At 41.1% G+C, this 13,657-nt stretch overlaps 1 protein-coding gene across 1 annotated transcript in view; it reads left to right on the top strand.

The window, feature by feature from the left end:
• The window catches only part of COL14A1 (collagen type XIV alpha 1 chain), a 514,343-nt gene that overhangs the window by 293,056 nt on the left and 207,630 nt on the right, over window positions 1-13,657 (top strand). The window contains exons 20-21 of the mRNA XM_086966163.1: window positions 3,137-3,266; window positions 10,814-10,936. Of these exons, the coding sequence (XP_086822289.1) occupies window positions 3,137-3,266; window positions 10,814-10,936 (253 nt within the window). The remainder of the gene's footprint in view (window positions 1-3,136; window positions 3,267-10,813; window positions 10,937-13,657) is intronic.

The following is a 13,657-nucleotide window of genomic DNA, read 5'->3' on the forward strand; positions in this document are numbered from 1 at the left end:
AACCCCTCACCCTCACTCACCCTCAACACCTCACCCTCAACCCCTCACTCTCACTCATCCTCAACCCCTCACCCTCAACCCCTCACTCTCACTCATCCTCACTCACCCTCAACCCCTCACCCTCACTCACCCTCACCCACCCTCAACCCCTCACCCTCACCCTCACTCACCCTCAACCCCTCACCCTCACTCACCCTCAACCCCTCACCCTCACTCACCCTCACTCACCCTCACTCACCCTCACCCACCCTCAACACCTCATCCTCACTCACCCTCACCCTCACTCACCCTCACCCACCCTCAACACCTCATCCTCACTCACCCTCACCCTCACTCACCCTCAACCCCTCACTCACCCTCACCCTCACTCACCCTCACTCACCCTCAAACCCTCACCCTCACTCACCCTCAACCCCTCACCCTCACTCACCCTCACTCACCCTCACCCTCACCCTCCCTCACCCTCACTCACCCTCACTCACTCACCCTCACTCACCCTCACTCACCCTCACTCACCCTCACTCACCCTCACTCACCCTCACCCACCCTCAACCCCTCACCCTCACTCACCCTCAACCCCTCACTCACCCTCAACCCCTCACTCACCCTCACCCTCACTCACCCTCACTCAGCGCAACCACAGCATCTTCACTAAATATATTTAATAAACTTTAAGCTATTGGCAATATAAATTAAAATCCATTTTATTTACGTATTAATTATTAATTGTTTTTTAAACCCATTGATTTTTTTATATCAATACATATAAGTCACATATAAGTCCCGTTAATACAAAACATGTTGCTTTACAAATGCTAGAGGTGTCACATTTACAAAAATTATAACTATTGGCTTTGTAAAGAAGAAAGCTATTAATTTAGCTATTTAGAAAAAACAACACATAAATAAAAAACAAAAAAAAAATAACACCTATAGCTCAAACTTTACTACTGCGAGACCTATTGTATTTCCAATGCTTGTAACTTAATTCTTGCTGTGTTTCTCTACACTATTCCTCGTATGGTAGACAGTTTGGCTATTTCCACATCCGTAATACTTTCCATCCTAGCACTGAGCTAAGGCTTAACGGTTTAGAAACGTATTGCTAAGTTATATATCACAATTTTTAAGCCTTTCGTCACAGGATTTCTGATTTAAAGTAGGGGTAAGCAAATTGTTTTTTTTTTCTTGAGCAACAAAAGTAATTATTACACGAATGATGGCTTGCATGCATACTACTTGCTGGGGGTTGTGTGTGTGAATATCTCTCATGCGGTATCACCTCCTCTCATGAGATAACAGCTCCAGAGAATTGTCCGAATCATTTCTCGAGTCATGCTAACGCCCCACACGAAGCCAGAACACAACTCTAGTGTCACAGATCCCGGGATACATTTCAAGTCTCACACCAATGCAAATTACACGATCAACGTAAGAGGAAATACAATCACAATTACGTGTGATATGTATACCCCAAAAATCGAGGTGTTAATGAGAATAATTTTGCTTAATAAAAACAGTGAGTTGCCCTCATTAAAGCCATACGTAATGTGCTTTGTTTACCTCTGCAATGTCTCAGATCTATATACATTAGGGCTAATTCTTCGTGGTGACTGCAGATATCTGCCTTTTGGCATTACAAAAATCCACAGATGTACACCAAAATTCAATAGCGGCTTTAAAAACGTACTTGTTGCTAAGGGAGGTGGACTGCCTTGCAAAAAACATATTGGTCGGTCGGATAATCCTTGCATCAGGGAAGGTCATGAACTCTGCCCAGTATTGCAAAAGAAGAGGTACCAGTGCTTCATCAATCTATCTCCCTTGTTCTGCTGTATCTACCTCGCCCTACACACCATGCATTCTCCAAAGGAAAGCAAACCTCATCCCTGCTAAGACTTACCAAACCTCTGAAGTAGAGATCAGCAATACGCTTGTCTCAGTAGCAGCCTTAAAAAACATATTTGAGGAGCTGTTCATCAATGGGATTGGTCAATAACACTGTTTCATCAATAACACTGTCTCTCCTGCCCAAACGTGGGAGTCAGTCATGTTTTGCTGTTGCATTCATGACACAATGTACCTCTGTTCAATTATTGTCTCTCTGCTGATATACAGCCCAGTCCTGGACATGTTTTCCACATAGCTCTGTACCATGTTGTACCTGTTCCTTGTGCACTCAGCATCTGTCAGTACCACAGAAGCAGTTTCCTCCCACGTTTTTAATTCCAAACACTGGGTCATTGCACTGCTCAACTCCTGAAGTGAAGCTACCTCATTTCCATTTGGTGTTAATATTATAGACATGAGGGAATCCTGGAATTGTTATATCCAGTGTCACAAAGATTGTGTAGCAAACCCCCCATCCTTGGGAGTGTGAGTTGAGGCTGTAGTTCTCTCATAAAAGACTGCCCTGGCATACAAACAGCTGTGCTTAAGGAGTGTGCACTAGTACACCACAGCGATCACACTATTTTTGAGGGAACAATCACTTTGTGCAAAAGGAGAAAGCGAGGTAAAGCAGAGTGAGAGGGAGAAAGAGAGAAGAGATAGAAGAGAAGGAGAGAGAAAACCTGGAAGGAAGAGAAAGAAGAAGCGACAGAGGGAGGAAAAACATTGTTTAAAAGAGAGCGAAGTAATAGCCCGGAGATAATGACTAGAAGATACAGATGAAAGGTCACTAACACCAACAATCCCTGACATAAAGAAGTACATAAGACCTATTCAGGAGGGTAGCCGAAATGTACAGATTGTTTTGTAGATAAAAGGAGTAATTGTGTAATTGGCATATTAGAATAACGTCTAAGAGTAGAGAAAGTAAGAAGAAAGAAAAAGCGATCTACACAACAGAGATGGGCCACACAACAAGAAAGGACAAAGGGAGATAACCTCAGCACCGACAGCATAGGTAGTGAAGTCTTTGGGGAGACCTCACCAACTTTCATCTCACACGAATCCATCAGGAATGAATAAGACATGCAGGTCCCCTGAAAATGCCACATGTAGATAGTCGATAAATTGGGGCCAAATTCAAACTTCGTTTAATTGTGTCTAAATGCATGTTTGAAGTTCATGGTTTTACACAGTAGAGAACAGATATCAGTTGACAGTTGTTTTAATTTTTCTGACTACCTAGGCCATAGTTCCTGGAAGACAAAGTAATCTTATCCTTCAGCCTCTGCTGTCAGATATGGAGTACAAAATCACAGTCACGCCCATCTATTCTAGCGGAGAAGGAGTCACCATTTCTACCACTGGCAGAACCTGTAAGTAAGCAGTAAGCATGTGGGTATGTTATGTAATGTTTTGTCCTGTGATGCTCTGCCATGTTAAGATATGTAATGGTATGTGATGTTATGTTACAGAGTTTCTCTGTGGAATATTGAGACTCATGACCTTTAGCCCAAGCCCATACCTGTGCAGTGTGTGTTTCTGTTCCTACCATTTGCCGCTTCATTGATGGTCTTATGTATATAAAGATTCACCCACCATTGCTGGTATCTTTGGCTCAGAAGCCACGCTAGCAGGAAGACATAGGTCTATTGCGCCTTGGGAGAAATAAAGTAGCTTCTAAAATAGCCTGTGTCTCACCCTTCTTTGAAAGTCAGTGGCTTTCAAACCAATTCCAAAAGGCATGTTTCTCAGCAGAGAAAACTAGGGCACCACAGTGGTGCTGAGAATCGTGGGCCAAAAGTTGTTCTAGTGCACAGAACACAACACATGTCTAAAGTTGTGTGTCTGTTCAAGTTGCTCAACAGTAAAGGAGAGGTCCTAAGGGCTGTTCATCCAGATGAAAACCCAAGGATCTTTTTCGGGTTATCAGAGGTGACAGGACTCTTTTTTCATTGACCATATTCAAGGGTCAACCAGACATGGGCTACCTCGACCACCGTGATGTCCTCCTTTGAACTTCAACCAAACGTAGCTCATCTGGTGTCCAAGACCAGGCATACACCAGAAACAATGTCAGATGCTGAGCAGCAAACGATGGTTATTCATATGGAATCTTTCTGTCTAATATCTTAAATCAGTCCCCTACCTGCAAGGTAATTTAAAATAAAACGTGACTTTAGTCTATTACAGAGGGTTATAAACACCCTTACCTCTGGTTGTTTCAAACTGTAACAAGTACAGTTCAGTATTAAAGAAACACTATTAGAATACTCATTACTATGCTCTACCGTAACTAGTTATAATACATTGCCAAAGTTTTGGGACTGTGGCACTCAGTGTAGTAACACACTACAAGGAGTTCAGGTAGAAGTAGGTAGGTTTATTGTAGGAGACAGCTTGAACAACCACCTTCAGCAGGATACCAGTTGAGAGTGAATGTAGGCATCACATAGAATGTTACAGTAGGAATGTATCATAACAATTCTAACACAGAATACTACTCTCGCACAGCACAGAATACAACTCTACTACTCTAACATGGAATACTACACACCTTCCCTCCTTAAAACAAAAAACAAACAAAAAAAACTGAAACAAAATGAGAGAAAAAGGTAAAAGAAAACAAGAAGAAGTTCAATATAAATAATCATGTAATTTCACATTCAATATAAATAATCATGTAATTTCACATTCAATATAAACAATCATGTAATTTCACAGGAATCTGCTTGACCCGACAACTCTTCCTTGGAATAAAATCAGGGACAGCACTGTCTTGAGAAACAGGGTTTTGGGGCAAAGGAACAATCTCATGGGAGCTGGAATTGTCAAAATTACTTTCGTTAACAAGTGTAGGAGAAACATCCTGAGGGGAAACGTCAACCACAGGAACAGGAACATTTAAATCTTGACTCTCCTGCATGAAAGTGTCAACCATAGCAGAATAAGGTGCATTATCCTCAATGGTGGGGTTCTTAGATAAGTTATCCGGAGAGGAATTGTGGGTAGGGAGAGAAGATAACAAATTCGGGTTTTTACACAGAGAAACTCTTCGGAAATTCCATACTTTACCCCCTTCAACACGAACAGCTTTTGAGAAAATTTCAATAACCTTGCAAGGTTCAGACCATTTGTTCCACTTGTTCCCAACAGACTTTCCAAACTTGACACGTACAAAATCACCAACACTAATCTTCCTACTGCGATTGCTTAAGGACAAGGAATTGTTTCTCATTTTTTCTTGGTATTTCAACACCCTATTCTTAACTTCATCACAGTCAAAGGAAGATTCACCTGGGAATTTAATTTTCATCCACCAAGGAAGGAGTTTTGAACCAGGTTTCCTACCTCTGAGCATCTCAAAAGGGGACAAACCTGTATCCGAATTAGGGGAGGCTCGATAGGACAATAAAGTAGCACCCAGGGTTTTTTTCCAATCCAGGTTGCTCTTAACGGCCAATTGGATGGATTCCTTGATAACCCTGTTGAAGCGTTCCATTTGACCATTGGCCTGGGGATTGTAATTGGATACTATTTTGTGGACAATGCCACACCTTTCAAGAAAAGACCCAAACTCTTTGCTGACAAATTGTGGACCGTTATCAGATACAATTTCAGCTGGAATCCCTTCCCTACAAAAGACTTCATCCAGAAACTGAACAACCTGTGTAGAACCAATCTTATCCACGATCTTGAGTTCAGGCCATTTAGAAAAGTAGTCGATTAAGACTAAAGCAAAAACCTCTTTACTAGGAGACAAAAATAGAGGTCCAATAATGTCAATGCCTAGTTTTTTCCAGGGACAGGTGACAAACTCGATGGGAGAAATGTCCGTGGATAAAGGTTTCACAGTTTTGTCACTCTTAGCACACGGAAGACAAGAACTTACCCACTTATCAACCATACTATCAATCCCAGGCCACCAGTAAAATTCACGGATACGTCTTTTAGTGCTTGACATACCCATATGGCCTTCATGTGCCATAGAAACAATCTTTTCCCTCAATGTAAATGGAGGAACAATCTTGTCGCTTCGAATCACAAAACCTTGGTTAAACATAAGTTCATCCTTAACTTTGAAGAAAGAGAGAACATCACCAGACAGGTACCTTTCTTGGGGCCAACCATGTTGTAAATAATCCACAACGCCAGATAAGCAAGTATCATTACACATTGCTTCTCTCCAAGCAATTTCAGAGATGCCAGTAGACAAACCTGTCCTGTTACATTCATTGACATCATCGATGTTGAAAACTACATCAGAGTCAGACAAATCGGGATAGATAGAATTAACTAACGGTAACCTGGACATGCAGTCGGCATGTACATTTAAGCGACCAGGAATATATTCCACAATACACTGAAACTCTTGAGTTTCGCAGCTAGGCGGGCCAAACGCGCAGTTAAAGTTCTGCCACCACCAGCTGCTAACATATTTATCAAAGGTTTGTGGTCGGTTCTTAAGCGAAACCTGGTCCCCCAAATAAACTGCCTAAAATGCTCACAAGCCCAGGTACATGCTAGAAGCTCTTTCTCTAAGGTGGAGTAGTTATATTCAGCGCCACGCAATGTCCTGGAAGCGTAAGAAACTACATGTTCACCCCCTTTACTCCTCTGGATTAACACAGCACCCAAGCCAGTATTGCTTGCATCCACACATACTATGCATTCTTTACCCAGGTCAAATGGTCTGAGAAAAGGAGCATTCGCTACTTCTTGTTTCATAACATCAAAAGCAGATTGTTGGTCTTTACACCAAATGAATTTTACATCTTTCTTTAATAGAGATCTTAAAGAGTGTACTTTAGAGGCGTAGTTCTGAACAAACTTGCTATAAAATTCAGTTAGACCTAAAAACGAAACTAACTGTTCTTTGGTTGAAGGTGCCGGTGCTTTCAAAATGCTTTGTATATGATTAAACTTAGGTTTAATTCCTTCTGAGGAAATCTCGTGACCAAGATATTCTACTTTGCTTTGTCTAAATTTACATTTAGACAATTTCAACGTTAAACCTTTTTCCTGGACAGACATCAGAACTTTCTCTAGATTAACATCGTGCTCCTCATAATTCTTACCATAAATAAGGATGTCAACCTGAAATGCGATAGCACCCAGGCAACCCTCTAAGACAGTTTTCATAAGTCTTTGGAACACAGAGGCCGCACTGGCTAAACCAAAAGGCATTCGGCAGTATTGAAACATGCCTTCAGGAGTGATGAAAGTCGTTAAGAACTTTGACTCTTCATGCAACAAAACTTGATGGTATGCACTAGTTAGGTCTAGAGTAGAAAATACTGATGCACCTGACAGGGTAGAAATGAGTTCATGGATATGGGGTAAAGGGTGTCTATCGATCCAAATCTCCTTGTTTAAACTACGAAGGTCGACACATAGACGAAGTTCGCCATTACTCTTAAGTGACAAAACCACTGGCGAAACCCATGGAGAAGATTCAACTGGCTCAATGATTTTCTTATCAACTAAATCTGATAAAATTCCTTTTAATTTTTCGCGATATGCCAAGGGAACATTTCTTACTTTATGTCGGATGGGTATAGCTGAATCTTTGAGAATAATGCGGTATTTGAAGTTCACGAAGGTTCCCAAGTTATCTGAAAAGATGGATGAAAATGTGTTCTTCAATTGGGTAATGAAATCGTTTTCAGGAGGAACTACGTATACAGGAGGGGAAGCATTGGGATCCAGCTTAATGCCTAAATCGTGTTGATGAGGCCAACACAAAATGGATGCCCCTTTGGAAGAGACGTAGACCTTCCCTTTAGTGGTTCTATCTTTAAACTTAATATCTGCCCACATATAACCTTCAATGTCAATTTTCTTACCCGTGTACCCACCAGGATGTACATCTGGTGGTAGTAATTTGGTGGAGTGCCAGTATCGGTTAAAAACATTTTAGCCAATTATAGTGTACCAAGCGCAAGAATCAATCAACATGGAGATTTCCTTACCATTGATGGTGATGATATCAGTAGGAAATCCTTTACATTTAGAGTCACCCACACATAACAAGATGTTGATCTCAGAAGGTTGTTCGGTATCTTCATATTCTTCGTAAGACAGAAAATTTACTTTTTGAGAAGATTTACACATTTTGCTAAAGTGACCAGATCTTTTACACTTTATGCAAATCTTGCTCCAAGCAGGACAACCTCTGTAGTTACCTACGTGATCATTAGCACCACATCTATAACAAATAACCTGAGATTTTTTAACAGGAAATTTGTTTTCTCTTCCGGGGAAATCCTTTCTGGGAGGAAAAGAAGTCTTCTTAAAATTATTAAAATTTTTAACCAATGAGACTTCAGGAATAACTACCTTGGATTTAGCATATTGACTTCTGATTTCATTCACAAATAGCTCGGACTGTTCAATGCCTTTGGCAATATTTAACACGGCACTAAGGGAAGAATCAGTACCCATCCACAGACGTTCTTGGATTTTTTTACTTTTAGTGCGCATCATAATTTGGTCCCTCAAGACCTGTTCAAAATTTATGGTTTCAAAAGCACAAGACGCAGCTAAGGTGCGCAGGGAAGCTACATAGTTTTCAATAGACTCATCGTCTTTTTGTGCTCTGGAATAGAATTTAAACCTTTCCATTACGATATTAATTTTTCTTCCAAATCTAGCACTTAATTGCTTGATGACAACTTCAAAAATGTTTAAATCCCCAGCACCTATACCTTCTACGGGAGGTAAACTTTCTAATTCTTTGAGTCCTGCACCACCTAGAGAGTTCTTTAGTAACGCTAACTTTCTTTTTGGGGAACAACCATCCTCCTCAACAACATCTACATAAGCTAAAAATGTGGGGTACCAAAGATCCCATTCTACTTTTGGATCTCCGGCTGTAGGTAAAAAGTGTGGAGGGGAAGAAATATTGTTAGACATTATAAATTAGTTATACTTATAATTTTTCATAAATGAGAAAATTTGAACAAAATATAACAAGGAACAGTTGGTCAAAATAAAAAAAAGTAGTCACCGTTGTCAGTAAGGCAGTCGTCACAAGAGAAGTCCCAAGTCTTCTTTCTTCTAGCTTTTTTTTTTTTTTTTTTTGAGAAAAAAAAACGATGTTGAAAAAACTTATATATTGAGCAAAGGTAAGTTGGTACTATGGGAAATATGGAATTATATAACAAAACGAGGTGTTTTAGTGACAGAATTCACTCAGAAACGATCGTGATAGACAGTAAAAACGATCGTGATTGTTGCCATAGAAACGGGGAAAACAAAATGGCCGCTGGAACGCACACGCAAGGACGTGATGCGTGTGTGATGACGGTAGGCAGGTGACGCGTAAGATGACTCAAGATGCCGAGTTAACGTTGATGAAGCACGGGCTGCAGCGCTCGTTCGGTAAGTCTTTTAAAAGATGCAAGTAGTGTTAAACAGTTAATGGAGATAGGGAAAAAGGCAAAAAAATAGAACACGTTGGAAAAAAACGATCGCGATACAAGGGGAGAGTTAGTAAATCAGCGCTAGTCAATTTGGGAAGACAATCAGGAACACGTTTCCAATTTCAAACGAAGGAAAAAAAAATGAACAGGGAAAAGACACAACTCCCGCTGATGCAATCAAAGCACAGAAAAGAGACAAACAGCCGCTGGTGCAATCTTTGTACACATAGGAAAGAAAATACCTTAAATTTCTTTAAGCTGTAAAGGTGAACGCTGTCAGTAATCCTTAACTTCACCAAGTAGAATCCTTGAAAAGGCAGGGTTCTTTTGTTGCAGATTTAATTGCAGATCCCGATCGTCGCCAAATTTATGTAGTAACACACTACAAGGAGTTCAGGTAGAAGTAGGTAGGTTTATTGTAGGAGACAGCTTGAACAACCACCTTCAGCAGGATACCAGTTGAGAGTGAATGTAGGCATCACATAGAATGTTACAGTAGGAATGTATCATCACAATTCTAACACAGAATACTACTCTAGCACAGCACAGAATACAACTCTACTACTCTAACATGGAATACTACACTCAGTATCTTTTGTATCTCATGTACATGCTTAATTTTAAATGCCCCACCTTCATGAGCAAGTCAGTGAGCTGAGATGGCTTTCACATTGTTTAAGAGTGCGAGGGTGTGTGCGTTCTGTCAAGCGTAGGTTGCGTAGTGGTAGGCGGAGTTTCCAGTATAAAAACTAAGCTTTCATTCTATGCCATAATACTTTTTGGAAGCAAAGTGTTAGTAAATCTTGGCCTCAGAAATTTGTGGTGAGGAATGTAGCTGGGTAAAAAAAGAGTTGATGATGTGATTCCAGCTCAGAGACAGCTCCATTGGTTTCAAGTCAAACTGAGTATCCAGATGAAGGTCCTGTGCCTTATGCAGAGGATTTTTCTATAAGCTGGAAAAATAGCATCTTAAAGACTTGTTGTTTATAGTCCTGCTCCCTTCCATTGTTACATGTTCCATGCTTTAAACCTGCTATTGGACGCTCATTGAGATGTCTAAGGCCCAAACTTTGTAACGATTTTCCTGTTGACCTTAAGGCATGATGAAATCACCTTATTTTAGGAAAGTACATAAAGGTATACTTTCTGCAGGAGTAATGTCTCACCGGAATATTAGGGTGACCATTGACCAATCACTGCTGTATTCCCACACAGGGCTCCCCCGGCCTCTTCTTTTGCTGAAGCATGCTCAACCAGCCAACGAAAAGTAGAAGATGCATATTTATGTTTCAGTGTTTTTCTTTGGCTGATTGGGCTTTTCTTCAGCAGTGGAAGGGGAGGAGCCCGAACAACCGACTGTAAACAAACAGTTCTTAATAGGATTTGGAGGGAGCACTGCAGGAGAATATAACCTTTTTTCACCTAGACATTCAGAGGAGATGCTCCTATTAAGGGACTGGTGTGTCAGATAACATATTAAAATATTTGCTTTCTTCTAGTGCCGCTGTTAGCTCCTAGAAACCTGAAGGTCACCGATGAATGGTACAATAGACTGCGGATTACCTGGGATGCACCTAAATCCCCTACCATGGGCTACAGGATTGTTTATAAGCCCATCAGTGGTGAGTGGTCTTTTTGTATTCTACTTGATTTTGTTGTAATTTTTAGCTTGTATATTAATCCATGTAATTCCGAAGAGCTTGCAAATAAAGGGTACTTTTTTTAGGACTGAAATATTCACCTTAATCAGCCTTAAAGAAAAACATATTTTGAGCCAATATGAATGCGTAGACTTGGTCCATACAATTAAATGTTTCTTTAGTAATATACAATTACATATGCCAATGTGCATTAAGGTAATAGAGATGAAAGAATCAACCATAAGTTAGGTGAGGACTTACAGGTCAGCTGAGACCGCCTTCCATATTATGTGCTGTCTGCTGGCCTGGTAGGGATATCACTGCCTTACGTGCATCTTCTGATGTGGTGGATGACATTAGGCAGAGCTGAATGTGGAGCGAGCCACCGTGTTGGAGCAGCCTGCTCTGCATTCTTTTTTGCTGTGGAAAAGGAAGCCCCAAAACTGCATATTTTATTGTGCGGAAGAAAAATGCACAAGGGGTGTCAGGAATATTTACGTATTTTCTGCATTACAGCCATGCCTCATATGGCAGCCCAGGGTGGAAATAATGAGTGGAGGAGGCCCTGTACTAAATAGGTGGGGCTACCATCACCGCAGCCCAGAGGGAAGGTGGAAGACGCACTGCCAAGTCAAAGGATTCTGGCAGCGGAGACAGCTGATTATCCTCCATTAGAAACATGGGGCTTCAACATCATCTAAATATGGGGAGACTGTGAATTTTAGTGTGGCAGGAGCACATTCGATTTACAGAGGGCTAAGGGGGGATTCTCTCACTACTACACGTTAAATGAGGATTTTTTGAGTCAGATGTCGATGCAAAATCCTCCTGTTTCTGGAGTGGTAACATTGAAGGATAAGCCATTGCTTGGATTTTAATCTGTAGTGGAGATATTCTATCAAATAAATCTCCTCGAGGAATTAGCATTTCCTCCAGAAATGTTAGGACCTTTTGTTACTACCCAGCTCTAACTCTACTTGCCGCTAAACAGAATTAAGTTGGGCTGGGCTTGATATTCGGCATAAAACGGAATATTCACTGTCTGGACACTTTCATACACTAATAGGCATGAGGATGTGCAGTCATGTGTCCAAGTTGTTAGGTCTCCACATGATTAATAAGGGACACAGTGTGTGCTTTGACACTTTAGTTCGTTGCCTCCTGCTTGTACTCTTTCCCTGCTGCACTGTAGTTCATTGACAAATGTATTTGAGCACCCCATTAGCATTCCTTTAAGGAAGCAGTTTGATGGGCATCCAAAGCTATCAGGTGGTTGTGTTCCAAACTTTTTTGGTTTGGACCTTCATGGATTTTTGCCACTTTTGAAGTGTTTTAAATTGTTATAGAACATTGGAATGCGAGAGCTGCATTGAAGCCAATAACGTGTCTCAGGTATAATAAAAACTACTAAAAGCTTTCAGCTCCAACATTCTAATGTTGGTCTATCTGCTTCTCACTTTTTAATTTAGAACATTCTACCCCCAGAGGGTGAAATGTTCCAATAGTTTTCTAACCTAATGCCTATGGCGATAATGTTTGTTAAAGGCCCTCACCATTGCTGTAGTCTCTCGCATGTAACCGGGGCCTATGACTCTGGTTCAGGGCCTTTAATAACATTATTGTCTTTGACAGTGGGTTATAGTTGCTTAATTATATACCACATATATTTTTCATATTCATATTGCGACCTGTTCATTTATGTCCATAATTTATAAAATAAGTCCACCTTGTCTATCCTGTAACTGAGCACAAGTGTCTCAAGTGAAGCTTAGGCACAGGACACTTTGCCACATATCCTGTAGTCACCCGCTAGTACTGGACATCTCCTACACCCAGTTGTAATGCAGTGGGTATGGCAGCCACCATAGGAGAAATTTATGTAGCGGCTCATGGTAATTATTTCAGAACCTTCACACTTAGTCCTGCCCGCCTTCTGTAATGGGCATGATGGCTAGGCCAGCTAAGGGACGACTCACTCCGCTTCTCAATGTCTCTTTGTCTGATGGAAGTGTTCCTTGGAATAGAAACGGGCGCTAGTCACATCTAGTCTTGACCCTCTTACATGATCAAACTACAGGCCCATTTCACTTCTACCTGATCTATCCATGGTATTGGAAAAACACCTCAATTGGCAACAGACTTCATACATCAAGACTAATGGGTTATTGCACTCCTCCCAATCAGGCTTCATGGCTGGTTACAGCACTGAATCTACACTCCTTGGTGTCTTGGATTATATTAAAGGTCAATCGGATGCAGGCTGTACAGCAGCACTAATAATTTTGGATCTTAGTGCTGCATTTGATACGGTAAACCATGTCACCTTGTTGCATAAACTGGAAGGAATGCGTATTCAAGTCATAGCCCTGATGTGGTTGAGGTCCTTCTTGTAGAACCACACCTTTCTGGTGCACCCCCATCAAAACGGATCTAAACCACATTTTATAACTTTTGGGGTACCACAGGGTTCTACCCTTAGCCCACTTCGTCTCAACCTTTATGTAAGCCCTCGAGCTGAGATTGTGGAATCCCATGAGTTCACACTTTTCTCAAATTGCTGATGACACCCAAATAGTGGTATCCTTATCTACGAAGGATAACCCCACTGCAGAGACCCTTGACATTTGTCTTGCCCACGTTTCGGCATTGATGAACACCAACTCACTAAAACTTATGGGGGGCAAGACGGAGATCCTGTTAGTA

The sequence above is a fragment of the Lissotriton vulgaris genome, chromosome 4_1 (genome assembly GCF_964263255.1).
Source record: "Lissotriton vulgaris chromosome 4_1, aLisVul1.2, whole genome shotgun sequence".
NCBI lineage: Eukaryota > Metazoa > Chordata > Amphibia > Caudata > Salamandridae > Lissotriton > Lissotriton vulgaris.